The 23,997-nt window shown below is 41.7% G+C and overlaps 1 protein-coding gene across 1 annotated transcript in view; it reads left to right on the top strand.

Moving 5' to 3' along the window:
• ATG4A (autophagy related 4A cysteine peptidase) overlaps nucleotides 1-23,997 on the top strand; it is a 43,042-nt gene that overhangs the window by 5,259 nt on the left and 13,786 nt on the right. The window contains exons 2-4 of the mRNA XM_063430983.1: nucleotides 3,504-3,617; nucleotides 19,538-19,609; nucleotides 23,074-23,172. Of these exons, the coding sequence (XP_063287053.1) occupies nucleotides 3,504-3,617; nucleotides 19,538-19,609; nucleotides 23,074-23,172 (285 nt within the window). The remainder of the gene's footprint in view (nucleotides 1-3,503; nucleotides 3,618-19,537; nucleotides 19,610-23,073; nucleotides 23,173-23,997) is intronic.

Genomic DNA, 23,997 nt, shown 5'->3' with positions numbered 1-23,997 from the left:
GTGACATACGAAGAAGATCTGGCATATGTATAAGCAAGATGTGCTAACTGTGTCCCGACCTGCATTTAATCAATAGTACATAGCTAAGTGATGGTAGATCGAATGAATAGAACTAATGTGACGTGATAAGAATATGTGAAAGTGGCAAGAGGTGGGATGAGAGTGAATGAAAAAAAAGTGTGTGGACTCCTGGCGATCCAGAGAGATAAAGAGTGAAACAAGTGTGCTAAAAGTGAGGAGAAAACAAACTAAGATATGTGTGGTGATGAACAAATACGTTGTGACACCAAAACGTGTATGTAAACAGAGTGGGGGAGAAAAGAGGAAAAGAAGAGAAGAAAGTGTGAGCTGTGAATGGGAGTGTATATACAACTAGTAAATCTATAAACATATGTACAAAACTGTAAGAACCTAAAAAGCCAGGCATGGGAAAAATGTATCGATGCTAAATATAACATATAGGTCTAGGCGATAAACTAAAGAATGACTATATATACCATATGTGTGAGCATTAGCATAAAAAAATAGCAAATAATTATTTCTAAAGATGGATATGAGAGACAATATTTAACGATTGTCCAAGAAAGAATGGAACGATATGTATTCGTTAAGGCCTCTAGGGTGCCCTGTGTCGAGTGTCCTTATCCAATACGCTTGACGTTGAAGCAGGCTTTTCGAGCGGTCACCTCCTCTGGACAGCGGGGGGATATGATCGATGGCTATAAATTTATAGCCATCGATCATATCCCCCGCTGTCCAGAGGAGGTGACCGCTCGAAAAGCCTGCTTCAACGTGAAGCGTATTGGATAAGGACACTCGACACAGGGCACCCTAGAGGCCTTAACGAATACATATCGTTCCATTCTTTCTTGGACAATCGTTAAATATTGTCTCTCATATCCATCTTTAGAAATAATTATTTGCTATTTTTTTATGCTAATGCTCACACATATGGTATATATAGTCATTCTTTAGTTTATCGCCTAGACCTATATGTTATATTTAGCATCGATACATTTTTCCCATGCCTGGCTTTTTAGGTTCTTACAGTTTTGTACATATGTTTATAGATTTACTAGTTGTATATACACTCCCATTCACAGCTCACACTTTCTTCTCTTCTTTTCCTCTTTTCTCCCCCACTCTGTTTACATACACGTTTTGGTGTCACAACGTATTTGTTCATCACCACACATATCTTAGTTTGTTTTCTCCTCACTTTTAGCACACTTGTTTCACTCTTTATCTCTCTGGATCGCCAGGAGTCCACACACTTTTTTTTCATTCACTCTCATCCCACCTCTTGCCACTTTCACATATTCTTATCACGTCACATTAGTTCTATTCATTCGATCTACCATCACTTAGCTATGTACTATTGATTAAATGCAGGTCGGGACACAGTTAGCACATCTTGCTTATACATATGCCAGATCTTCTTCGTATGTCACTCTCACACACTCTCATCACGTCACATTAGTTATATTCATTCGATCCATCATCACTTAGGTATGTACTATTGATTAAACGTAGGCCGGGACACAGTTAGCATATTTTGCTTATACATATGTTAGATCTTCTTCGTATGTCCCTTTGAGAGCCTTACATCTTTTTACGCATGCGCACGTAAAGGAGGTTTCCATGGCTACATGACGCTCCTTCACTAACTCCATGAGTTGCGCATTTTTTATGTTAACAAATCAAATATGCATCATTTGATGAAATCCAGGCTGGGACATAATCAGCTCTCTTTACTCATAATAGCTGTTAGATTGTCTTCCTATGTTTTTAAATGTTCCGTATTTCACTTTGTCACGCATGCGCACCTAATGGCGGTTGCCATAGTTACATGACGCTCATCCACAACTTTCATTGGACACACACTTTTCACGTCATCACTTTGCGACGCATGCTACACGTCACACCGCAATTATCACATAGCGGTTACACATGATGGTGGGGCATCACGGTCACGTTAGGGTAAGTAATTACCGGTTAATCACTCTTGCTATATAAAGACACTGTTTTATATTTGATGTTATCTTGATAAAGACCTGCGGGTCGAAACGTCGATCTTCTTGTACACAGATAAAAAATTTTTTCATCAAGTCCTTTGGAGTGCTCTCATTCATTATTTCTTATATATATATATATATATATATATATATATATATATATATATATATATATATATATATATATATAATTATATATAATTTTTTTTTTACATCTGATCTTTATTTGGTTACAATGAGCCCTCCTTTTTTAAATGGTAAATAAATAATAACTATATACTTGTAATCCAGTGCTGGGGAAGTCTCCTCTCTACAGTCTGATCTGCCCACAGTGAAACCATCAGTTATGATGACCTCCGGTCCAATCCAATGTTTCTCATAGCAGAATTGTAGACTTATGGCACATGCATGGCAATCACCACGATCTGCCAGTCCAATGTTTCTAATAGAAGCATTGTAGACTTATGGCAATCACCACGATCTGCCAATCCAATGTTTCTCAAAGCAGAATTGTAGACCTATGGCACATGCATGGCAATCACCACGATCTGCCAGTCCAATGTTTCTAATAGAAGCAAGCATTGTAGACCTATGGCACATGCATGGCAATCACCATAATCTACCAGTCCAATGTTTCTAATAGAAGCAAGCATTGTAGACCTATGGCACATGCATGGCAATCACCATGATCTGCCAGTCCAATGTTTCTAATAGAAGCAAGCATTGTAGACCTATGGCACATGCATGGCAATCACCATAATCTACCAGTCCAATGTTTCTAATAGAAGCAAGCATTGTAGACCTATGGCACATGCATGGCAATCACCACGATCTGCCAGTCCAATGTTTCTAATAGAAGCAAGCATTGTAGACCTATGGCACATGCATGGCAATCACCATGATCTGCCAGTCCAATGCTTCTCATAAAAGTCACTGCTGAATCCAGAATTTCTGAATTAGCTGCATTTGGCGTGACGTCTTTCGAAAATTAAAGGTCTTGAAAGAGGAAGCACTTCTAGTGACTGTCTAACAGCCATGAGAGTTGTGTTTTTTGCCAAATGAAAACATTGCCTTTTCTTGGAAATGGAAATGTTTTACAGAGATAAAGGTAAGTGACTTTGTGACAAACTTGTCCAGATTCCTGGAGTATACTTTTAAGTCCCTGAATTAACATATTATACTTCGTGATTTCTGTTTGTTTTAATTTTTACCTGTCGGAGTTAGAAATATTGGTAATACATACTAATAATAAATTAAGATACAGTTCTATTTAAGCACTGTTGTGTGTCAAGAACAGGAAAGTGGTTTGTCTCATTGAGATGAGATGGTTATTTAATCTACTGGGAATTGTGGAGAGTTGACAAGATGAATTCAATTATTAGGCCAAAGCAATTGATTTGGAAGAAAGTCAAACTGCTATTTTTCCTGCTTTGTTGTGTTGGTTTTACAATTTGCAGTTGCTCATTCTCCTGTATTCTCTTATTTCAGCTTTATTGAAGTATGAATATCAAGCTGCCTTTCCAGACTGCCTAGATTTGGAGGAACTGCCTGATACAGATGAGCCAGTTTTCATTCTAGGAAAGCAATATGACATTAAAACAGGTTTGTTTTCTCAATGCAGACGTAACACGGATATAGGAAGTTGGAACAGGCAAATTGTGCTTGGCTGGGGATAATGGGAGTTGCAGTAAAATTCTGTTGGGAAGTTATTCCTGTAATACTCTATAATTTTTAGCTTGATTTGACAAATACAACATTGCTTGCTTTTCTCCTGTAGCAGCAGACGGGGGGAAGGCTAGTAGTGGAAGAAGGGGAAGAGAATGAGAGGGCTTTAGTTAAATTATTTTGGTCACTTTATCCATTTGCATCACTACTCACAAAGGTAAGATATGATGGATGAAGCAGAGAGTTTTTCTACCTTGAAAATGGAGAGTCACATGTATGCATAAAAAGCTTGACGCAATCAGAGACTTTGTGTGAAGTGTCCTTGTACCAATGAAGTCCAATAAACCGTGTTAGTTTGTTTTGTTTTTTTGTCATTCCTGTGTCATTTGAACCCATCCTTTGTGATGGATTGCTGAGCGAATTAACTGAACTGGGGCTTGTCCTGTCCTACTATATTTATTTCATCCTACTTGAATGCTATGGTGAGAAGCAACTAAGCTTGTAATGCATAGGCGTGCGCAGCCTATTGCATTAGGGTGTGCACCCTAAAGCACAAACACACGCCGCATGTGTATGTGTGTCTGTGTGTATATATATATATATATATATATATATACACACACTGCTGTGTGTGTGTGTGTGCTGTGTGTGAGGGTGCTGTTAGTGTGATGTGTGTGTGTGAGGGTGCTGGTAGTGTGCTATGTGGGTGAGGGTGTTTGTGTGTGTGTGTTTCTGAGGGTGCTGTTTGGGTGTGTGTGTTTGTTGGGGTCCTGTTAGTGTGCTGTGTGTGTGTGTGAGGGTGATGTGTGTGTGTGTGATGGTGCGGTTTGTGTGATGTGTGTGGGTGTCGTGTATTTGTGAGGGTGCTGTTAGTGTGCTGTGTGTGAGGGTGTTGTGTGTTTGTGAGAGTGTGGTTAGTGTACTGTGTGTGTGGGTGCTGTATGTGTACTGTATGTGTGTGTGCTGTTTGTGTGAGGGTGCTGTTTGTGTGTGGGTGCTGTATGTGTGTGTGTTCTGTATGTTTGGAGGGTTTGTGGAGGTGGGGGCAGATTAGTAAATATCCCCCCTCCCTTTGTACCTTATGTAGGGAGGGGGGAATCCTTGCTGCCATGTGCCATCCCTGGTGGTCCAGTGGAGAGTTAACTCTAGCCTGCGGGGCTAGAGTTAACTCTCGCGAGATCTGAGCGTTGTCATGGCAACGCTAAGATATCGCGAGAGGAACCTGGCGGAGCTGCTGTCTGGAGTTCCCCGGGTCCTCTCCTGCCTCCCTCCATGCTGCTGTGGGCCGGTGAGGTAGATCTTTGATCTCCCCGCCGGCCCATGGAGGCTTAGAGCAGAGCCGGCACTCAGATAGCGCCGGTTCTGTGTGAGCCGACAGGGGAGAATAAAGTCCTGGGGAATAAAGTGTGGGAACTCTCCCAAGATTCCCCCCACCAAAAAAAATAATATACACTCCAATGTGTGTGTGTGTGTGTGTGTGTGTGTGTGTGTGTATATATATATATATATATATATATATATATGCACACACACACACTGACACGCATACTCAGACACACACATATTCAGACACACACACTCATACATTCACAAACAAACATACACACACACATTCACATACTCAGACACACACACACATTCAGACACACACACACACTCATACATTCACAGACAAACATACACACACACACATTCACATACACTGACACACACTCATACATTCACATACAGACATATACACACACATTCAGACACACACATACACACACATTCACAGACAAACAAATTATTATTTTTTTATTAAAAAATGTCCACCCAGCCTCCCTACCTGGAGTGCTGGCGTGGACTTGTCCCTGGGGTCCAGTGGGTCGGGCGCCAGTCTTCATCTCAGCCGCGGCGAGGGAGCTGTGTGCCCTCTGCTCCCTCTCACCGCGCGGGCTGTCTGCTGTAGCTGGGAGACGGAATATGACGTCATATTCCGGCTCCGGCATCAGCAAACGGCGCGCGGCGAGAGGAAGCAGAGAGCACACAGCTCCCTCGCCGCGGCTGAGATGAAGACTGGCGCCCGACCGGGGGAGGAGGGGGGTTTGGGGTCCATCACCTCTTACCCCCCCCCCCATGACAGGGGGAGGAAAGGGGGCATTTGGGGGCGCTGCACTCATAAAAAGTGCAGGAACTCCGTTCCTGCAGGACTTAATCCATAGGCGTGCCGCGGGGATTAGGGTGTGCCCAGGCACACCCGGCACACCCCGTGCGCACGCTTATGTTGTAATGACTTGTGGTATGACATCCATAACCTGGTGCAATTATATTTATATACATGTTTGTGGATATCCCTTACTGATTGCTAGTTTACAGCCAAGACTTGTTACAAACAGCTGCACTATTTTCTGTTTTGAACGCAGCACGGGGGAAGGGATACACAGCAGTGATTGTTAAAGCTTCCTAAATAAACATTAGAATGTGCTGAGGTAGCAATGGCTTATATGTACACAGAATGATAAACTTTGTATTCTGGTCTAATCAAAACTAATCTATGATTACAGTAAGGAAAATATATTGCACAAACTTAATCTCCTATTTCAGTGTTTCAGGCTCAGACTACCTTCTGATCTGCACGTTTTAGTGCATCTCCATTTTAATTTCTTAGCCATAGGTGTCCATCACCGTTATTTAGTTTGAAGGAAATATATCCTAGCATTTAATTGCTAAATATCATGGCAGGTTTTTTATCCTCAATCACTGATCCTAAACAATGGTGCCAGGATGTTGAAATCTTTTTTTCAGACGTTAATTTGACTCCACGTAACATTTATACTCATTTAACTATCACCCGATATCATTGCTCCCAGTATTGTCAGAAATTTTAGAAAAATGCGTCTATACGCAACTATGTGAGTATTACCAACAATCAAACTATCTGACCCCTGATCAATTAGGCTTTCGCCCAAATCACTCAACTACAACTGCCCTCTTAAAAGACATCCAAACTGGCATGGAACAAGGAGACCTAACTGGAGCTGTTTTCCTTGATTTTGCAAAGGCCTTTGACACAGTAGACATTCTACTGCACAAACTAAAAAACTTGGGTATTGGTGATTGTCCCCTAACCTGGTTTCCATCATATGTATCGGATCGATTACAATATGTGTCCATTTCTGACAGCGACTCCCTCCCTCTCCCAGTCATGTTTGGTGTTCCCCAAGGTTCCATTATCGGCCCCCTACTATTCACATTATTTATAAATGATATGCCTAATGTCTGAAAATCCTCAACTGTACACATGAACGCAGACCACACAGTAATCTATGCAAGCAAATCCGATCTACCGCAGCTCGAGGCTGTGCTCCAAGACCAGAGGTAGAAAAGTGGATCACAAAAAACAAACTCTTCCTAAACACTGACAAAACTGTCACAATGCTCTTTGGAACAGTACCTAAATTACAAAATTCCCATATATACATCAAAGCAAAATCAAATAGTACACTGACCGCAGTCTACTCTTTCTAATACATGGGTCATGCCCTGACCACACGCAGAGGTCTTCCCATCTGCGCATGTATATATTGGCATAACTGGGGGGCGAACCTGGTACCCATGGCGCTCCCCACCAGTTGTAGAAAAAACGATTTGTCAAAGAAGAAATAATTATGTTCCAATATGAACTGAATACCAAAAAGTATGAAGGTTTTAAGGCCTAGAGAAATGTCTCCATCCCTATCCAAATAATAGGCAACTGCCTCCAACCCGAGATCATGGCTAATGACCGTGTACAGCGAGGTCACATCCAGTGTGGCCCAGCTGTAACCCTCCTGCCACTACAGATTTTCAATCTCTTGTAAAAACGATTTTGTGTCTTTGGTGTATGACCGTGCCTTTTGCGCATGTTTCTGTAAATGAAAATCCAAAAAAGCAGATAAATTGGCTGTAATTGACTCAATGCCACTGATTATTGGGCGTCCTGGCAGATTTTTCTAATTTTTATGAATTTTCGGGATAAAGTAAAAAATCAGAATGACTGACTGGATGAGGATTCCAAAGATACTCAAAATTCCTATCAGAAATAATATTTTCAGTTCTGGCTTCTTCCAGAAGGGTTTTAAGTTCTTTATTGAAGGCTAAAGTGGGATCACTCCCAAGCTTTATATATGTCTTGCCATCTGCCAAAATATTAAAGGCTTCTTGTCGGTAGTATTGTTCCGACATAATCACTATTGCTCCGCCTTTGTCTGCCTACTTGATGATAATATCCTCCCTTGAGGTTAAATTATTTAATGCTAGTTGTTCCCCCTTGGTCAAATTTTGTGCTCTTTCCTCCCTTTCGTTTGTTCATTCCTGCCCATTTTTCAAAGTCCTTCTCAACTAGACTCTCAAAAGTCTCCAAATAGGACCCTTTACTCTGCACTGGAAAGAACCTAGACCTTTGTTTAAATTTCTTTTGAGCACTATTTAGCTCATCTCCAACATCTTCCCCAGTTGGAATGGGAAACTTTAAAAAATGTCTCGTCACCGTCATAGATCTAATACATTTTTTAAAATTAATATACAATTGGAAATCGTCCGCCTCCTGATTAGGGGCAAATTTCATTCCCTTCTCTAGCAACTGAATCTCCTGTTCTGTCAAACTTACTCCAGATAAATTCACAATACCCCTTCTTAATTCTTCCCCTGATACTTCTAATCCCTCCCTTGGTATCTCTCCTGATCCTCTGCTCGTTTTCTTTTTTGTGGGGATTCCGTGTATAGGTGAGAGAACCGGTTGGGATGTTCCCACCTTTTCTCTTGAGGGCGGAAATAATTAGTGATCATTTTCTCTTTGGGGGCTCTTGCTCTCCCTTGAAAATTTTCCTCTTCTCTTAAGTCAGAGGTGTTCCCTTTTCTATTCTCATCTTTGTTTTTCATGGCCTGTGCATAAGATCCAAAACGGTTTATTCCTCCACCAGGGGATCGTTCCATATCATTTACATTTCTATTTACATTTTCATCTGCCATTCTCCTATAAGATGGCCTCCCCTCTCTTTCTGGGTTTTTTTTTTTTTGTATGATACTCCCCTTCCTCTCTCTGGAGTCCCCTTTCTGGGGTCATTTGATAACATCCTTTCTCTCATTTGAGGTTCTTTTTCTAGAATTAATTGATGGAATTCTTTTCCCAAAATTATATGGTGATTTCCTTTCCTCTCTGGGGTTCTCTTTCTAAAATTCATTGATGGGGTTCTAGTAAATTTTCTTTTGGCGTTAGATCTTCCTAATCTCCTACGAGCAACCTTATTCTTAGTGGAGAAGATATTATGTGTCATATCCTCTTTATCCCTTAAATATTTATTAGTTTTAGTGTCTGAGATTTTTTCATCTAAATCTTTTAGTGTTTTGAACATGATTTCCTCTTTCTCTTTGTATTCTGGGTCCTCCCTGTTTCCAACCTCTGTCTTGTCTAAAATTTCCAAGTCCTCTTCAGCCTTTATCTTACTTGCTTTGGAAAGATTCAATAGTAATGTCATTAATTGACAAGAACAATTAAACAAAATATCGTCCCACTTATTCAAAAATTCTTCATTATCTAAACCAAAAGCTGGAGTTTTATCTATACGGAGTCCCCTTGGAATGAGATTTTCCTTTAGATAACTCTCCAGGAAAGCAATTTCCCACCATTTTTTCGTTTCCAAATTCAGCAGTTTCTCTTTCTGTTTGAACAATTCCTCTAGTCCCTCCACATATTTTGGTTTAGCTACATTTTTAAACATTGACTCAAACTTTTGTGATCTTGCTTTCTGTATCCTTTGTAAATAGCTACTGCTATCTGCCATTATACGTAATTTAAAACACAATATGGATATGTATTACAATACTGGGAATACAACAAAGATTCGAAAAAATTCAAATACACACAATCACCCGTGAACAAAGTGATTTGTGTAAACAAAAATAAAAACTTAACCTTGGGAAGCTGTGTACCTATAAGTTATTTCCCAGCTGATAACCATATAACAACTGTATGAATGATAGGATGTTTTAGGGATTCTGCTGGTGTACCTAAAATAGAGGATAAGACAGTGCAAATATTGTTTGATACTCAAAATAATATACTGGTTTATATGCACTCACAAGTTCCAAATTGTTAAAGCGTTTTATGGGTGCCTCCCCACGATGTAAATGGGGGGTGTTATTAGGTGTCCCTCCTCGAGTGGTAGCCAGTGGGGTATCAGGGTCAGCGAGATGATCCAAAAGACTCCAACCAGATGAATACTTCAAAGGCAATTTATTCACTCATAAAATCAGGAGGTGTACAAAATAAAAATAAAAACAAATATAAAAAGGTCACCGGTACTACGCGTTTCGTCCTTATACAAAAGGACTTCCTCAGGGACCTCTTTCAATAAAAACAACAGTTACATGTACAATAGCTAACAAGGCATCCTAAAAACACTACCAAAAAAAAGGTCTTATATAGGGCTAACCCCTTCAAGTCATTGGTGGAATAGTGGGTTTCTTCCCTCTTCTGAATTTCCATTCGTTACCCGGCATCTTCCTCTAGGTGTAGCTCATTCACCGAAGATTTTAAATCCTTCCCGCATTCAGCTGGGAAATAACCTTGGGAAGCTGTGTACCTATAAGTTAAGTTTTTATTTTTGTTTACACAAATCACTTTGTTCACGGGTGATTGTGTGTATTTGTATTTTTTCGAATCTACATATCTCAAAACAGAATGCACCTGTCATGGTTGATTATCTATTTTCTACCTGTTCTATGTGAAATTTTGTATATATTGTTTTTGTATTTTATTATATCCTATTGTATCAATGCAATGTTTTGTGAACCCAGGACATACTTGAAAACGAGAGAAATCTCAATGTAACCTTCCTGGTAAAATATCTTATACATAATTAAATTTAATAGCTTTACCAAACATTATAAACAACACATCAAGATCTGTTGGGAGGGGCGTGGCTTAGCGAGCAACGCGGATGGCCGCACTGTTCTGAGCTCCGCTCAACGCTAGCCCAGAAAGCTAAGAAAAAAGCATATCCAACGGGACAAAACCGGTATCTACGACCAGTAACAATATGTCTCAACCCAAGCAGAAGAAACAGGCGGACAAACCCGACAGATCGGGGTTTTTTACTACCCGATCGTCGACGCCAAAAGCTGCAGGCCTGACAGACCAGGACCATGATGGCGACGGCGGGAATGATACACTGCCGCTGCAGATCTCCCCTGGCTCACATAACCTGCCAGTTACACAAGACTTCCTTCAGAACTGCCTGGAGGATATGTCCAGCAAAATCCTGACGTCCATCCATGGCACTCTGAGGGAGATCCAGAAGGACATGCAGGAGCTGGGAGACAGGACCGCGCGAGTGGAACAGCGCGTGGAGGAGCAAGCATCCGCTCACAACGAAATGGCAGATCAAGTGCAAAACCTGCAGCAACAACTGGACCAAACACAACGCAAAGTCATGGATCTGGAAGACCGTTCAAGGAGACAGAACTTGAGACTCCGGGGCATTCCGGAGGAGGTGAAACAACCTGATATACATGCCTTCCTAATTGAATATTTCCAGGCGCTGGTCCCAGATCTCCCGGCGGAGGTTCTGATCCTGGACAGGTACCACAGGGTCCAAAAACAATCGTTCCTGCCACAGGACACACCTAGGGACATACTCACCCACCTACACTATTTTCACGTGAAGGAGGCGATCCTTCAGGCAACAAGGGCGGGCAGAGAATTGCCTCAGAAATTCCGGCAAATAAAAATTTTCACTGATCTGTCGGCAGCCACACTACAAAAAAGAAAAGAATTTAAAGACACCACGGAAACCCTGCGCAAAAACAGCATCCAGTACCGCTGGGGATACCCAATACGTCTGTTGGTCAGTAGGAATGGCACGATCACGGTAGTCAACACCCCGGAGGAAGGCCGCAAACTGCTACGCAACTGGGGCATCCAAAATACACAGGAGGGAAAGACGGCGACGGCCCAATACAGACTGTCTCCGGAATGGAAAAGAACCAAAAATTGAACTGTGCTGAGGACTTAATGTATGGGTTGTGAAAGGCAGAGATCCCAACGGAGTGGAGCGAGCTCGAGCTGCAAGTATACCAGACACATACACTGCACCTGCACGCAGACACACAAGCAGACAACAACACGCACAATAATCATACAAATGGCATATGATCATGCCTTGCAATCCCAGACCCACATGCAGGGAGACAAACGCACCATAAGGGAACTACTAATATATATATATATAAAAAAAAAAAAAAAAAGGGGCAACCACAACAAAATGCTCACTTCACACGGGTTCGCATCATCATTCACCTCAGCCGTTACACTCCGGCATATAGACGCACACAAAATCATCCACAACGAGACATGGGCTTAGCGTGCTCACTTAGTTATGCTATACATAATAAAAGAGTTTACCACGCACCCAATGGCACCGAGTAATAGGTGCCTTACCCTTCAGTGGGGAATGTTCAATTGTATTGCTGATATCATAGTTGTCATATTTGTTATGTTGTCGGCTCTTCAAGTTGTATACCTTGAAGGCGCAAATGTTTTTTGTTTACCCTTACACCCCCCTCCCCCACCCTACCACCCGAAGCAGGTACAGTCTAGTGAGGGAAACCTCATAGATGGGGTCTCTGGGTATCAGGACAGGCTGGCACATCGCCAGGAGAAACCAAGCGACGTGAGTCGAGAAAAAACAGGGCACGCAAGCAGAAAACCGAGATTCACAGATTGTGAGACAGACATGTTCGTCTCCCCAAAAGCAAAATCCAGATATAATGCTATAGAATATGAAAATATATTGTCATAATGTAAAGGGTCTAAACACTCCGGTAAAGCGATATTGCCTCACAAGAGACCTGCGCAGGGAGCATCCTGATGTAGTGTGTCTGCAGGAAACCCACTTCAAAAAGGCGACTACTCTAGCGCAGGCGCAATACACCACGCAATTCCATAGCACCTCTGCATCCAAAACCAAAGGGGTCTCTATTCTCATTAGCAAGGATGTGTCCTTCAACCTGATATACGAATCCGTAGACATAGAGGGAAGATATATAATATTAGTATGCGAAATCAATAATGTGGAACACACGATAGTCAACATCTACGCACCAAACACAAACCAGAGGAATTTCTTGCACAAAATAATCACACTGCTTCAACCAGTCCAGAGGGGCGTCACACTCATGTGCGGGGACCTAAACCACATACTAGACCCCCAGTGGGACACTACGGTACAACCAAACACTCCCAGATCAGCTACTCTAAAGAGGGAATGCAAACCCCTAACGCGACTACTTGGGGAATATAACTTCTACGACGCTTGGAGAGTGCTGCACCCGGGGGAGAGGGATTATACCTTCTTCTCTCAGGTGCACAACTCATACTCGCGGATAGACGGGTTCTACTTAAACGGGACATCCCTAAACCAACTCCTAACATGCACCATCGGTAACATAACGTGGTCGGACCACGCACCGACCACACTAGAACTACGGGATGCGTACGACTACAAACACCGTAGCCCGTGGAGACTTAACGAGTCTTTGCTCTCAGACCCCCTATTTACTACTAAACTTAAAGATGACATGAACCACTATTTCACCGCAAACCAAACTCCTGACATCTCTCCGGAAACACTATGGCAGGCCCATAAACCGGTAATCAGGGGAATAATTATAGGGAAAGCCAGCGCTCAGAAACGGGCAACCCAAACTAAGATGAAAGATTGCCTAACAACTCTGTACAATCTAAATAGACAGAACCAACTGAAACCAACCCCACAACTTAAGGAACAAATTAGAGCAGTAATGGAAGAAATTAAAAAGCACGACTTAGTGAAGGTGGGATTTGCTATGCGGAAGCTTAACGCAACGCAATACGCCCAAGGGAATAGAGCAAGCAAATTACTACCAAGGAGACTATCTCATAGGAACGCACAATCAAAAATCCCATTCATTATAAATTCAAAAGGAGAAAAAAAAGTCACGCCCAAGGACATCAGCGACGTCTTCGCTGAGTACTACGAGACGTTGTATAACTTAGGTAAAGACCCGGCCACCCCCCAACCGTCACGATTATCTATAGAACAATACCTAGAGGGTGTAACTTTGCCTTGCCTAGACGAGACACAGATAGGGAGCCTACAAGCCCCCATCACGAAAGAAGAAGCCCTACAAGCCATTGCGCACCTCCCGAACGGGAAGGCGCCAGGACCTGACGGGTTCACCAACATATACTACAAACAATTTGCGGCTATACTCGCACCACACCTAGCAAATCTATTTAACTCCATAACCCACACAGCAGAAGCACCGGCAGACATGCTGGGGGCCCACATAATAACGCTTCCCAAACCAGGGAAACCTCCCACATGCAGTCCAAATTTCAGGCCAATATCGCTGCTCAACACTGAAACGAAACTATATGCTAAGATTCAGGCGACTAGGCTAAAACATATCATTCCCACATTGATACATGATGACCAGGTGGGCTTCACCACAGGTAGACAGGGATCGGACAACACAAGGAAGGTGTTAGACCTCATGCATAGTCTACGCAGGGGACGGGTAGAGGGGGTCCTGCTGTCTTTGGACGCGGAAAAGGCCTTTGATCGTCTCAACTGGCCTTTTCTAGAAACAGTACTCCAGAAATACAAATTCCCCTGGCAATTCTCAAATGCAGTGAGAGCATTATACTCCCGCCCAACGGCGAAAGTACTTAACGTGGGGTTCGTATCCGAACAGATCACGATAACAAACGGTTCTAGGCAGGGATGCCCCTTATCCCCACTACTGTATATTCTGGCACTGGAGCCATTAGCGGCATCCATCCGAGCAGAACCATCTATTCATGGCATCACCATAGGCGGTAGAGAGTATAAGCTTAACCTCTTCGCCGATGATATTCTGATCACATTAACACAACCCATGATATCCTTGCCAAACCTGATGGCGCACGTGCACGCATATGGAGCGGTCTCCTACTACAAGCTAAATGTAACTAAGACGCAAGCGTTGGGGATGCACATTGAGGGAAACTTGATGACGAGACTAACCACAGCGTTCCCTCTGGACTGGAGACACGACTACCTGACATTCTTGGGCCTTAAACTTACAAAAAACCAATCTCAACTATTTCACCATAATTACGCACGTCTACACAGGGAATTCACGGACTCCATGCAGGCATGGAAGGGGAAGTTCCTATCGTGGACTGGCCTAATAGCAGAGGTGAAAATGTCTCTTATCCCCAAAATCCAATACCTTTTCCGTACACTACAAATACCCATCCCGAAACAATTTCTTAAAAACATGCAACATGCCATTAACACCTTCATATGGGAAGGTAAAAAAGCTAGAGTGGCAATGGGAACCCTACAACAGAAAGTACAGAAGGGAGGGCTGGGCCTCCCGAACCTGACAGCCTACTACAGGGCAGCGTATCTCCACAATATAGCACAAATAAACCACCCCACTACAGCACCACAGTGGGTAGCTATTGAATCTCATTGGGCCCCAAAAACAGACCTGAGAGCAGTCCTATGGCAAGGGAAATGCCCTAGAAGTACACACGACAAACTACTGCCTAGCACTCAGACCCTACTACAAGCATGGAATAAAATGAGGAATGAGATGGTGTCGAAACAATCACTCCCCCTAGCCACACCATTACAGACAATAGGGTTGGAAATACCAACCTTCCCATGGGAGACGTGGGTAAGGGGGGGGATACGCCATATATACCAGGTTATAGATAGGGGGCGCTTGAAAACACTCCCGGAAATACGGATGGAGTACACATTACCTAGCAATACCACGTTTTCGTACCTACAACTAAAGTCATACGTAGCAGACAAATTGGGGGAAAGAAAAAATATAGAGGACACAGGGACAATGACCAAGTTTGAGCAACATTGTGTGGGCACTACAAACCTCAAGAAAACACTATCCTGGGGCTACCAGGAGCTAATCAGGGCACAATCACATTCATTACACAGGATAAAAAAAGCATGGCACTTAGAGTTGGGAGTGACAATCCCGGACGACACATGGGAGGCCGCATATACAGCACATAAGGGGCTGACAGCATGTAATTCACATTTGGAGCTACAACGCAAAATAATGTACCGCTGGTATCTAGTGCCAGATAAACTCCACAATATATGGCCAAACTCAAGTAACAAATGTTGGAGATGTGGGAGTGCGGTGGGAACGATGTTACACATGTGGTGGTCGTGCACGATACTTGATCAATTCTGGAAGGGGGTAGCCCAACTAATAAGTAAGGTTTTACCAACACCAAGACTGGACAACCCACAAACTTGTGTCCTATTCATGATACCGAGTGGCGCACCGAAACACATTAAAACGATAATATACCACACCATTGTATCAGCAAATTTACTGATATCTAGAATGTGGAAAAAAACAACACCTCCCTCGGTGGAGGGTTTAGTTAAACAGATAGACCAAAACTGGGAGTACGAACTTATGGCGGTGCAGCAATTCGGAGTACGCACACATATTCACAAGGCACACGAAACGTGGATTACATGTGTCAAACCCAGAGTTTAGGAACAAATAAACGCTAGGATGAATGTAAGATAGCGGATACGCCACCAGAAAAAGGATACCGTGAGTGGTATCGACAGTAACACCCAGGTGTGAGGGTAAATACACCAGTTAGGAAGGTATACAAAATGAAAAGAGACGAGGTAATAGAAGTGTATAACCCTAGAGAAAAGCAAGGGAAACCACGAAAACCACATGGCCATAAATGTACACCCAACGCAGCCAGACAAAAGGGACTTATGTGTTAATCTGTACAGAGTTGTAATCATATGAGTTCTGAACGTTGTAGACCTTGAGTCAGCAGAAAAACGTGTAAACTAATGGAAAGAGTACCTTGTTGCATACGTACAACTGTGTTCGCCTGTAATTTGTCCTTTCCCCTCCCACCCCACCCCTTTTTATTTCTGTACCCCAATTCCAAAATGTTAATTCTACCTGATTTTGGAAAAAACAAATAAACTTTGAATTACAAAAAAAAAAAAGATCTGTTGGGAGATCTATACACTACAAAATTATCCACAGGGAAATCTTATCCATGGGGCCTACGTGTGCCTTACTGAAATCTAGGTAAGCAATGTATACTGCACCACCCTGATCTATTATTTTAGTTACCCAATCAAAAAAAAAATAAGATTAGTTTGGCATGATCTACCTGAAGTAAACCCATGCTGTCTCTGAACTATGCATGCAAAGCATCATTGGAGTTGTAATTCTACAACATCTGGGAATCTACCTATTGGGTGGCCCTGTGGTAGAGTCTACAGGAGATTTAAGAAGGTAAATAGATTGGATTTTGATCATTTTCCAACTTCGGAATATAAATCCGCAGACCCAGAACTAGTGTCCACTCAGGATACACAATCTTCCACCAGTGCGCTTAGAGGAATTCTGAAAAAGATTGTTGATCTTTTTAGGCTTGAGACAGGCCAAGGAGCTTCATGGACCAAGGACTTGTTAAAGGTCCGGGCGGGAAGGTAAGGCAGACTCAGAAGGTATTCGCTCCACAGGATTCTCAACTCAGAGTGATTAATCTATTGAGGGTTCAGTTAAATAACCATCAAATGAGGGTTATGTCAAAGGGTCTATCATTTGTCTCTGTTACTTCCTTTGATAAGTTTGCTTGGACTAAAGTCATAATCTCTCTACCCCAATACTAACACTCTTTAAATATCATCATGTAAAACAACAATCAAAAGCTAAATCTATTGGTCTCTCTCTGGAAGATACCATTAGACATTTTTGGATCTGATGGACTTAAGCGATCAAACTTTACCATTGAATATCCCATATACCAGTCTGCATCAGAAGATTACCTTTACACCACCATTAAAAGGCTAACGTAACATCGACGTGTTCATATAAATGGTATGTAGGGAAATGTATCTACTTGATGAGACTTCTTGTGACTCAATATCCGACAGTAATCTTTCCAGCAGAGAGCCCTTAATGATCTTACGCAAAATAGAGACGTAATCATTAAGCCATGTGATTAGGGAGGCAATATTATACTAGTGGATTGTTTAAAGTACATTGCAATGGCTGAAAAACTCTTAAACTATTCAAATACATAAAGTGTGGTTCCTGGTGACCCTACAAAAGGTTTTCTCTCTCTGAACTTAAAAGCTTATTGTCTCTAGTATTTGAGAAACAACTGATAACAAAAGAGAAATTCAATTTTATGTGGTCACCAAAGCCAGCTAGATTGACCTTCTATTGCCTGCCCAGAGACCATTAGAGTATCTCAGATCCAACTGGTAGACCCATTGTTTCGTGCAATTTTATACAAAATTCAACTATCTATATTGATAAGATGGATGCCAAGACCTTTTCTTTTGAAAAAATTCCCTTGTATCTAAAAGACACCAAAAACATATTATTTGAGCTAAATAACATTCAGGTCCTCCATGGGGCCTTGCTTTGCTGTCTGGATGTGGACTCCAGGTGTAGTTTATACCATATGAACTTGGACTCCAACATACCAAAAATATGCTATGTAACCTAACTGTGTACTATTTAGTCGATCTCCTCAAATTTGTACTCCCCAGGGATTTTTTTATTTTTTATTCAGTGGTCCGTTTTACCTACAGATTAGAAGGATTGCCATTTCTTCTGGCCCTCCTGTGCCACACATAGGCAGAATAGTACCCAAGTGTGATTAAATACTTGCCATTGATGCACCAATAATTAGAGTATGCCTACAAGGATTGAACAACCAGGACAGGAGTTTTTTAGGTGTTTGTACACATATACTTTTCAGCACTTTTGTACTTTCTTTGTTTCCTGTATTCATTTTTTTTTTTTTTTTTTTTAAGTAGCTAATATTTAAAAGATTTTAATGTTGGTGCCCATACATGGCAAGTTATTCATTGCATTTCAATGGATGATCTATAAACTCTACTATTTATTTCATGAACCGATTTAGATCGCTTTGCACTACCGGGTCACAGTAGCTTTCAAATAGGCAAAAGTGGGATTTTATTCACATTTACAGAGTCAGGTGCATAACTATTCCATCTAGATCCTGATGAGCCACTAAGCACTGTCTCTTACTTTAATAACAGATGAATTTATCTCCCTCCTTCAGCATGTCAATGCTCCGTATTGGAGAGCAGCACTAGTCATGTCATGACCATGTGCCTGAATTAGTGATGTGAGTCCCGAAAATGTGGTTAATGTCGCAACTGTAGATATAGTTCGCCTGAATGCCTGACTAGAAAATGCACAAAGAAGTGTAAATGAGTGGAAGCTTTTGTCTGCTATAAATTGTATTTTCTCACTGAGCAATAACAGTAAAAATATCCAAGTTGGTGTGTGTGTGTGTGTATGTATATGTGTGTGTATATATATATATATAATATTCACTCCCACCTTATTTGATTGCTATCTCCTGTCCTAATGTGTTTTATACCCCACCTCCTATAGACTGTAAGCTCATTTGAGCAGGGTCCTCTTCAACCTATCGTTCCTGTAGGTTTTCTTGTAATTGTCCCATTTATAGTTAAATCCCCCCTCTCATAATATTGTAAAGCGCTACGGAATCTGTTGGCGCTATATAAATGGCGATAATAATAATATCTCAATGTGCTCTTTTATAGATCAACTAATGTATTTATACGTACAAGTACTGTTCTTTTAGAGGGAGCATGTGATTCGAACATTTTTTCATTTTATCATTAGGGCAATCTGCTTGGTTAGGCATACATTCACAGGCATTACTACTGATTTCTTTAAAAAAATTAGATAACAATGTAATGTTCCGTCTGTCCTTACAGAGAAATGTAACCTGTTATGTGATATATCTTCCCGTCTGTGGTTTACATACAGAAAGAAATTCTCTCCTATCGGTAAGTATTGAGTTGAACTGTCTGATACCCTGTCATTTCTCTGTTTATCATCACTCTGTTAATAGAGTTGTCTTGCACACTGATGATTTGTGTAAGTTAAGTAACTTCTCAGAAACAAAGATTTAGAAGACCGTTGGGAATAACAACAAAACCTGGGCCAGTTTTTGTTTGAATGAATGAATTACAGCTGTCATTGCACTTTGCCAATTATTTATTTATAGCTTTATATGGTATATCTGCTTTTTGCTTTCTTTGATTTTTGACTGTGTTTTCCAAGAAGTGTCTGCCTCACTGTGAATGTTTGTATCACATTAGTGGTTTCTATAAAGGCACTTTCAAGCAAGCACCATTAAACCTTATCTTTCCTGCATAGATTTTGATGCAAGATGGTCCCCTGCCTTGCCTCTTTTTCTTCAATTTCTTATAACTCTGGCAATTTGCAACTGATGCATTTTGCAGTTGTTACAAATATAAGCTCTCGCTCATGTTGCACAAGTCCCACTTCCCCTTGCACATGACATAACGTCCCTACCTCCTCTAACTAGCTATTTCATATACCGGTAGTTGTTATTACTCCAGTTAGAGCAATAGAAGACTTGCATGCCATTCAGGTCCCTTTGGGCACATGCCATAAAAAAGTATAGCTCACATCTGTGACATTTAAAATCCAGTTGGGGTTTTATGAATATGGAGTTCAGCACTGACAGCAGTTTCATTCATGAAATACCTGTATGAAACGGACTGCCAAGCTGATAAATACTGCAGCTTCCTTCTAATGAATTGATTTAAAATTATTGCGCTATCAGTAAGCTATGAGATGAAAGCAATTTAATCTGTCAACTTGGAGCAAAAAGTTTGATTCATGTATTTACAATAATTAATCTGCTGCCATTCCTGTGCTTCATCTCATGAATCCCTGCTGAAAAACCAGCTTCACTTTCCATTGAACATAACAAGCTAGCCATGATTGATTGAAATAAGTTCATATGATTACTGATCTAGACAGAGCTCACTTCACCAGCTGCAAAGGAATTGCAGCAAACACATGACCTTGTCAGATGGTTATCGCTCTCTTTTTACATTTTTTTATTTAGTTTTATGCATATTTTTCTAATCATTTATCTATATAAAGCTATAAAAAGAGAAGTCATCTTCTATCTGCAGTGTTCCTTTAAGGGACCGACCGATATTGATTTTTGAGAGCTGATAGCTGATACCTTACTGATATTCTGTACATTTACCCCGCCCCCCCCCCCTTACCCCGCCCCCCCCCCCCCTCTTAGTGTTATCTCCCTCCCTGTCCTTTGTGCCCCCCTTTGTGGTCCTCTGCCCTCCCTGGTGTGCCTCATAACCTCTCTTGTCACGTCGCCGAGCGAAACAGACCATGGTACCGGAGCTTCAGTTTCCTGTACCAGGCCGGACTGACAGGAAATACTCTCTCAGTGAGCACTTCCTGTCAGTCCGGCCTAGTACAAGAAACTGAAGCTCTTGTACCGTGGTCCGTACGGCCACACTACACTGAGTGACTGGTAGGGGGGAGTGCTGTGCGCTTCTTTTTTGCCAGTCACTCGATTGTTGCAACCCCCGGGCCGGTGCGCCCTAAAGTGGCTTCCTGTGCCTCCTTATGGATATATTGTGCGCTGGGTCACCGCCACCTCGCACAATATAGGCAAAATTGGTATCAATAGTGGCAAATAACAATATTTGCCAAAATCTGAAATATCAGCCGATAATATCAGTCAAATTGATAATCCGTCGACCCCCACCTTATTCCTTTTAGTATGAAAATGCTGTCTACGTCTCTTTAATTTTTTTTAAAGGTGATAACTGATGAAACAAAAACAGTACTGGATATAATTGTTATATGCGTATAAATACTTCATATTACTTTCATGATCCGTGGGTCTTGCGTGTACGTTAGAAAATGATTATTGTAGTAAGAATGCAGTAGCAGTGCAAATATTCTTTTAGTAAACCCGCATTGAAACCACATCTTCACAGAACTTACACAAGCGAATAATTCCAACACTTTTGTTAAATGTGTGATATCATGCAGGAAGTATTCTAGCAACAGTCTAAATATTAAAGTAAGTTTGCAACCCATTAATACCATTGTCTTCATTTGCTCAACCCAAGGCTATTGGTGTGTAGGAAAGCTATGTCAAACTCGCGGGCCGCATGCGGCCCACAACTAATGTTTATGCGGCCAGTGGTGAGGGAGCGCTGCCTGCTCAGCTCCCCGCAGTGATGCCCGGAGCCGGAATATGACGTCACTCCGGCTGCCGACATCAGCGCTCCCTCACTGCCTGCCTGCCCGCCCAGCAGCCCTACTAGACCCCAGGTTAGAAACCAACCCAGTCTGTATGTGTGTATGGCTGTCTGTATGTATGGTTGTCTGTGTGTGTATAGGTGTACGGCTGTGTATGTATGTCTGTCTGTGTGTATAGATTTATGGATGGCTGTGTGTGTGTGTGTGTATTGCTGTCTGTGTATAGGTGTATGACTCTCTGTATGTATGGCTGTCTATGTGTATAGGTGTATGGCTCTCTGTATGTATGGTTGTCTGTGTGTATAGGTGTATGGCTGTGTATGTATGTCTGTCTGTATAGGTGTATGGCTGTTTGTGTGTTTGTATGGATGTCTGTGTGTATAGATTTATGGCTGTGTGTGTGTGTATGGCTGTCTGTGTGTGTATAGGTGTTTGGCTGTGTGTGTTTGTGTGTGTGTGTATGGCTCTGTGTATAGGTGTCTGGCTGTGTGTATGGCTGTGTATGTGTGTGTGTCTGTCAGTGAATGTGTGTGTCGGAGTGATTCTGTGTGTCTGCCTGTGTGTGTGTGTGTGTGTGTGTGTGAGGGTTAGAAGGAGTAACGGGAGGATCCGCTATTTTGAGGTGCAGATGGGGCTATGGGGGTATGCCAGAGGCTGCACTCCGGACACTGATTGTTGGGTGTTTTTTTTTTTTTTTTTGGTTTGTTTGTTTGTTTGTTTGTTTTTAGTTTTTTTTTTTATTAATGTATTTTTTAAACAGGGGCAGGGGTTTAGTAGATGGGGGGACTAGGATATAGTTGACAGGGGGGGGGGCTAGGATTTAGTAGACATGGGGAGGACTGGGATTTAGTAGACAAGGGGGGGCTGGAGTTTAGTAGACAAAGTGAACATTTATGTTTGTTTTTTTGTGGCCCACATAAACTTAAACCTTGGTTATTTGGCCCTTGCTAGCCTTTCAGTTTGACATGCTTGGTGTAGGACATGTGTCTATGCTTTTGATGCAGATTCAGTTCTCCCTATGCTGTAAACATTTAACTAAACTACAGTGAGAATACATGCATGCCTTACTATCAAAAAATATTAAATAATTAAAAATTCTTATCCAAAAGTATTAGAGCGAGACCTGATTATTTCCTAACGTCTGTCTATTTGTTCCTTATGAAAACATAATCTGTTTCCTTACATCTTCAAACAGGAGGAACAGGTCCATCCTCAGATGCAGGTTGGGGGTGTATGCTGAGATGTGGACAAATGATGCTAGCACAAGCTTTAATATGCCAACATCTAGGCAGAGGTAAGTTTATTGTTCTTTTGTTTATTGCCCATTATTATAATTTTTATTTTTGTAAATCTATTTTTTTTTATTGAAGCGTTTGCTGTGTGGAATAGAAGTACAGAATGGGACTCTTTGGTACCAGGACCCATAAATCCAAATTTGACAAGTATTACTAATATTATATAATATAATGAAAAGTTTTAAGTCTCGCACATGCTCAAGGAAACAGTATAAAATTTATAAACAAGTTTAAGGTAAGGTTAAAAATCCCTAATCTCCACAGAGAGAAGGGTCGGGAAGCTAAACGTGTATTCCAGCACTACGTTTTGTATTCCTGACACTATAGTGTTCCTTTAATATGGGAGTATGACTTCTGGGCTCTCCTGGCACAAACACTGCAGCATGCTTTAAAGAGACACTATAGTCACCAGAACGACTACAGCTTATTGTATTTGTCATTCCCTTCAGGCTTTTTGTAGTAAACACTGTTTTTTTCAGAGAAAAGGCAGTGTTTACATTACAGTCTAGGGATACCTCCATTGGGCACTCTTCAGATGGCCACTAGAGGTGCTTCCTTGGGCAGTGCTGCACAGTGTGCAGTACTGTCATTCGGTGTCACCACCCTCTGAATGAAGACACTGAACTTTCCTCATAGAGATGCATTGATTCAATGGATCACTATGAGGAGATGCTGATTGGCCAGGGCTGATCTGCCTCCTTGACAAGCTCAGCCAAGCATTGTGATTGGCTCAGATCATAACTTCTGATGATGACAGCCAAGCAGGCAGATCAGGGGCAGAGCCAGCAGCAGCAGACTGGAATAAAAGTGAGATTTTACTATAT

Source organism: Pelobates fuscus, chromosome 9, assembly GCF_036172605.1.
Source record: "Pelobates fuscus isolate aPelFus1 chromosome 9, aPelFus1.pri, whole genome shotgun sequence".
Classification (NCBI taxonomy): Eukaryota; Metazoa; Chordata; class Amphibia; order Anura; family Pelobatidae; genus Pelobates; species Pelobates fuscus.
Note: the sequence above shows the minus strand (reverse complement) of the source record. Positions and strands in the feature narration are given on the sequence as shown.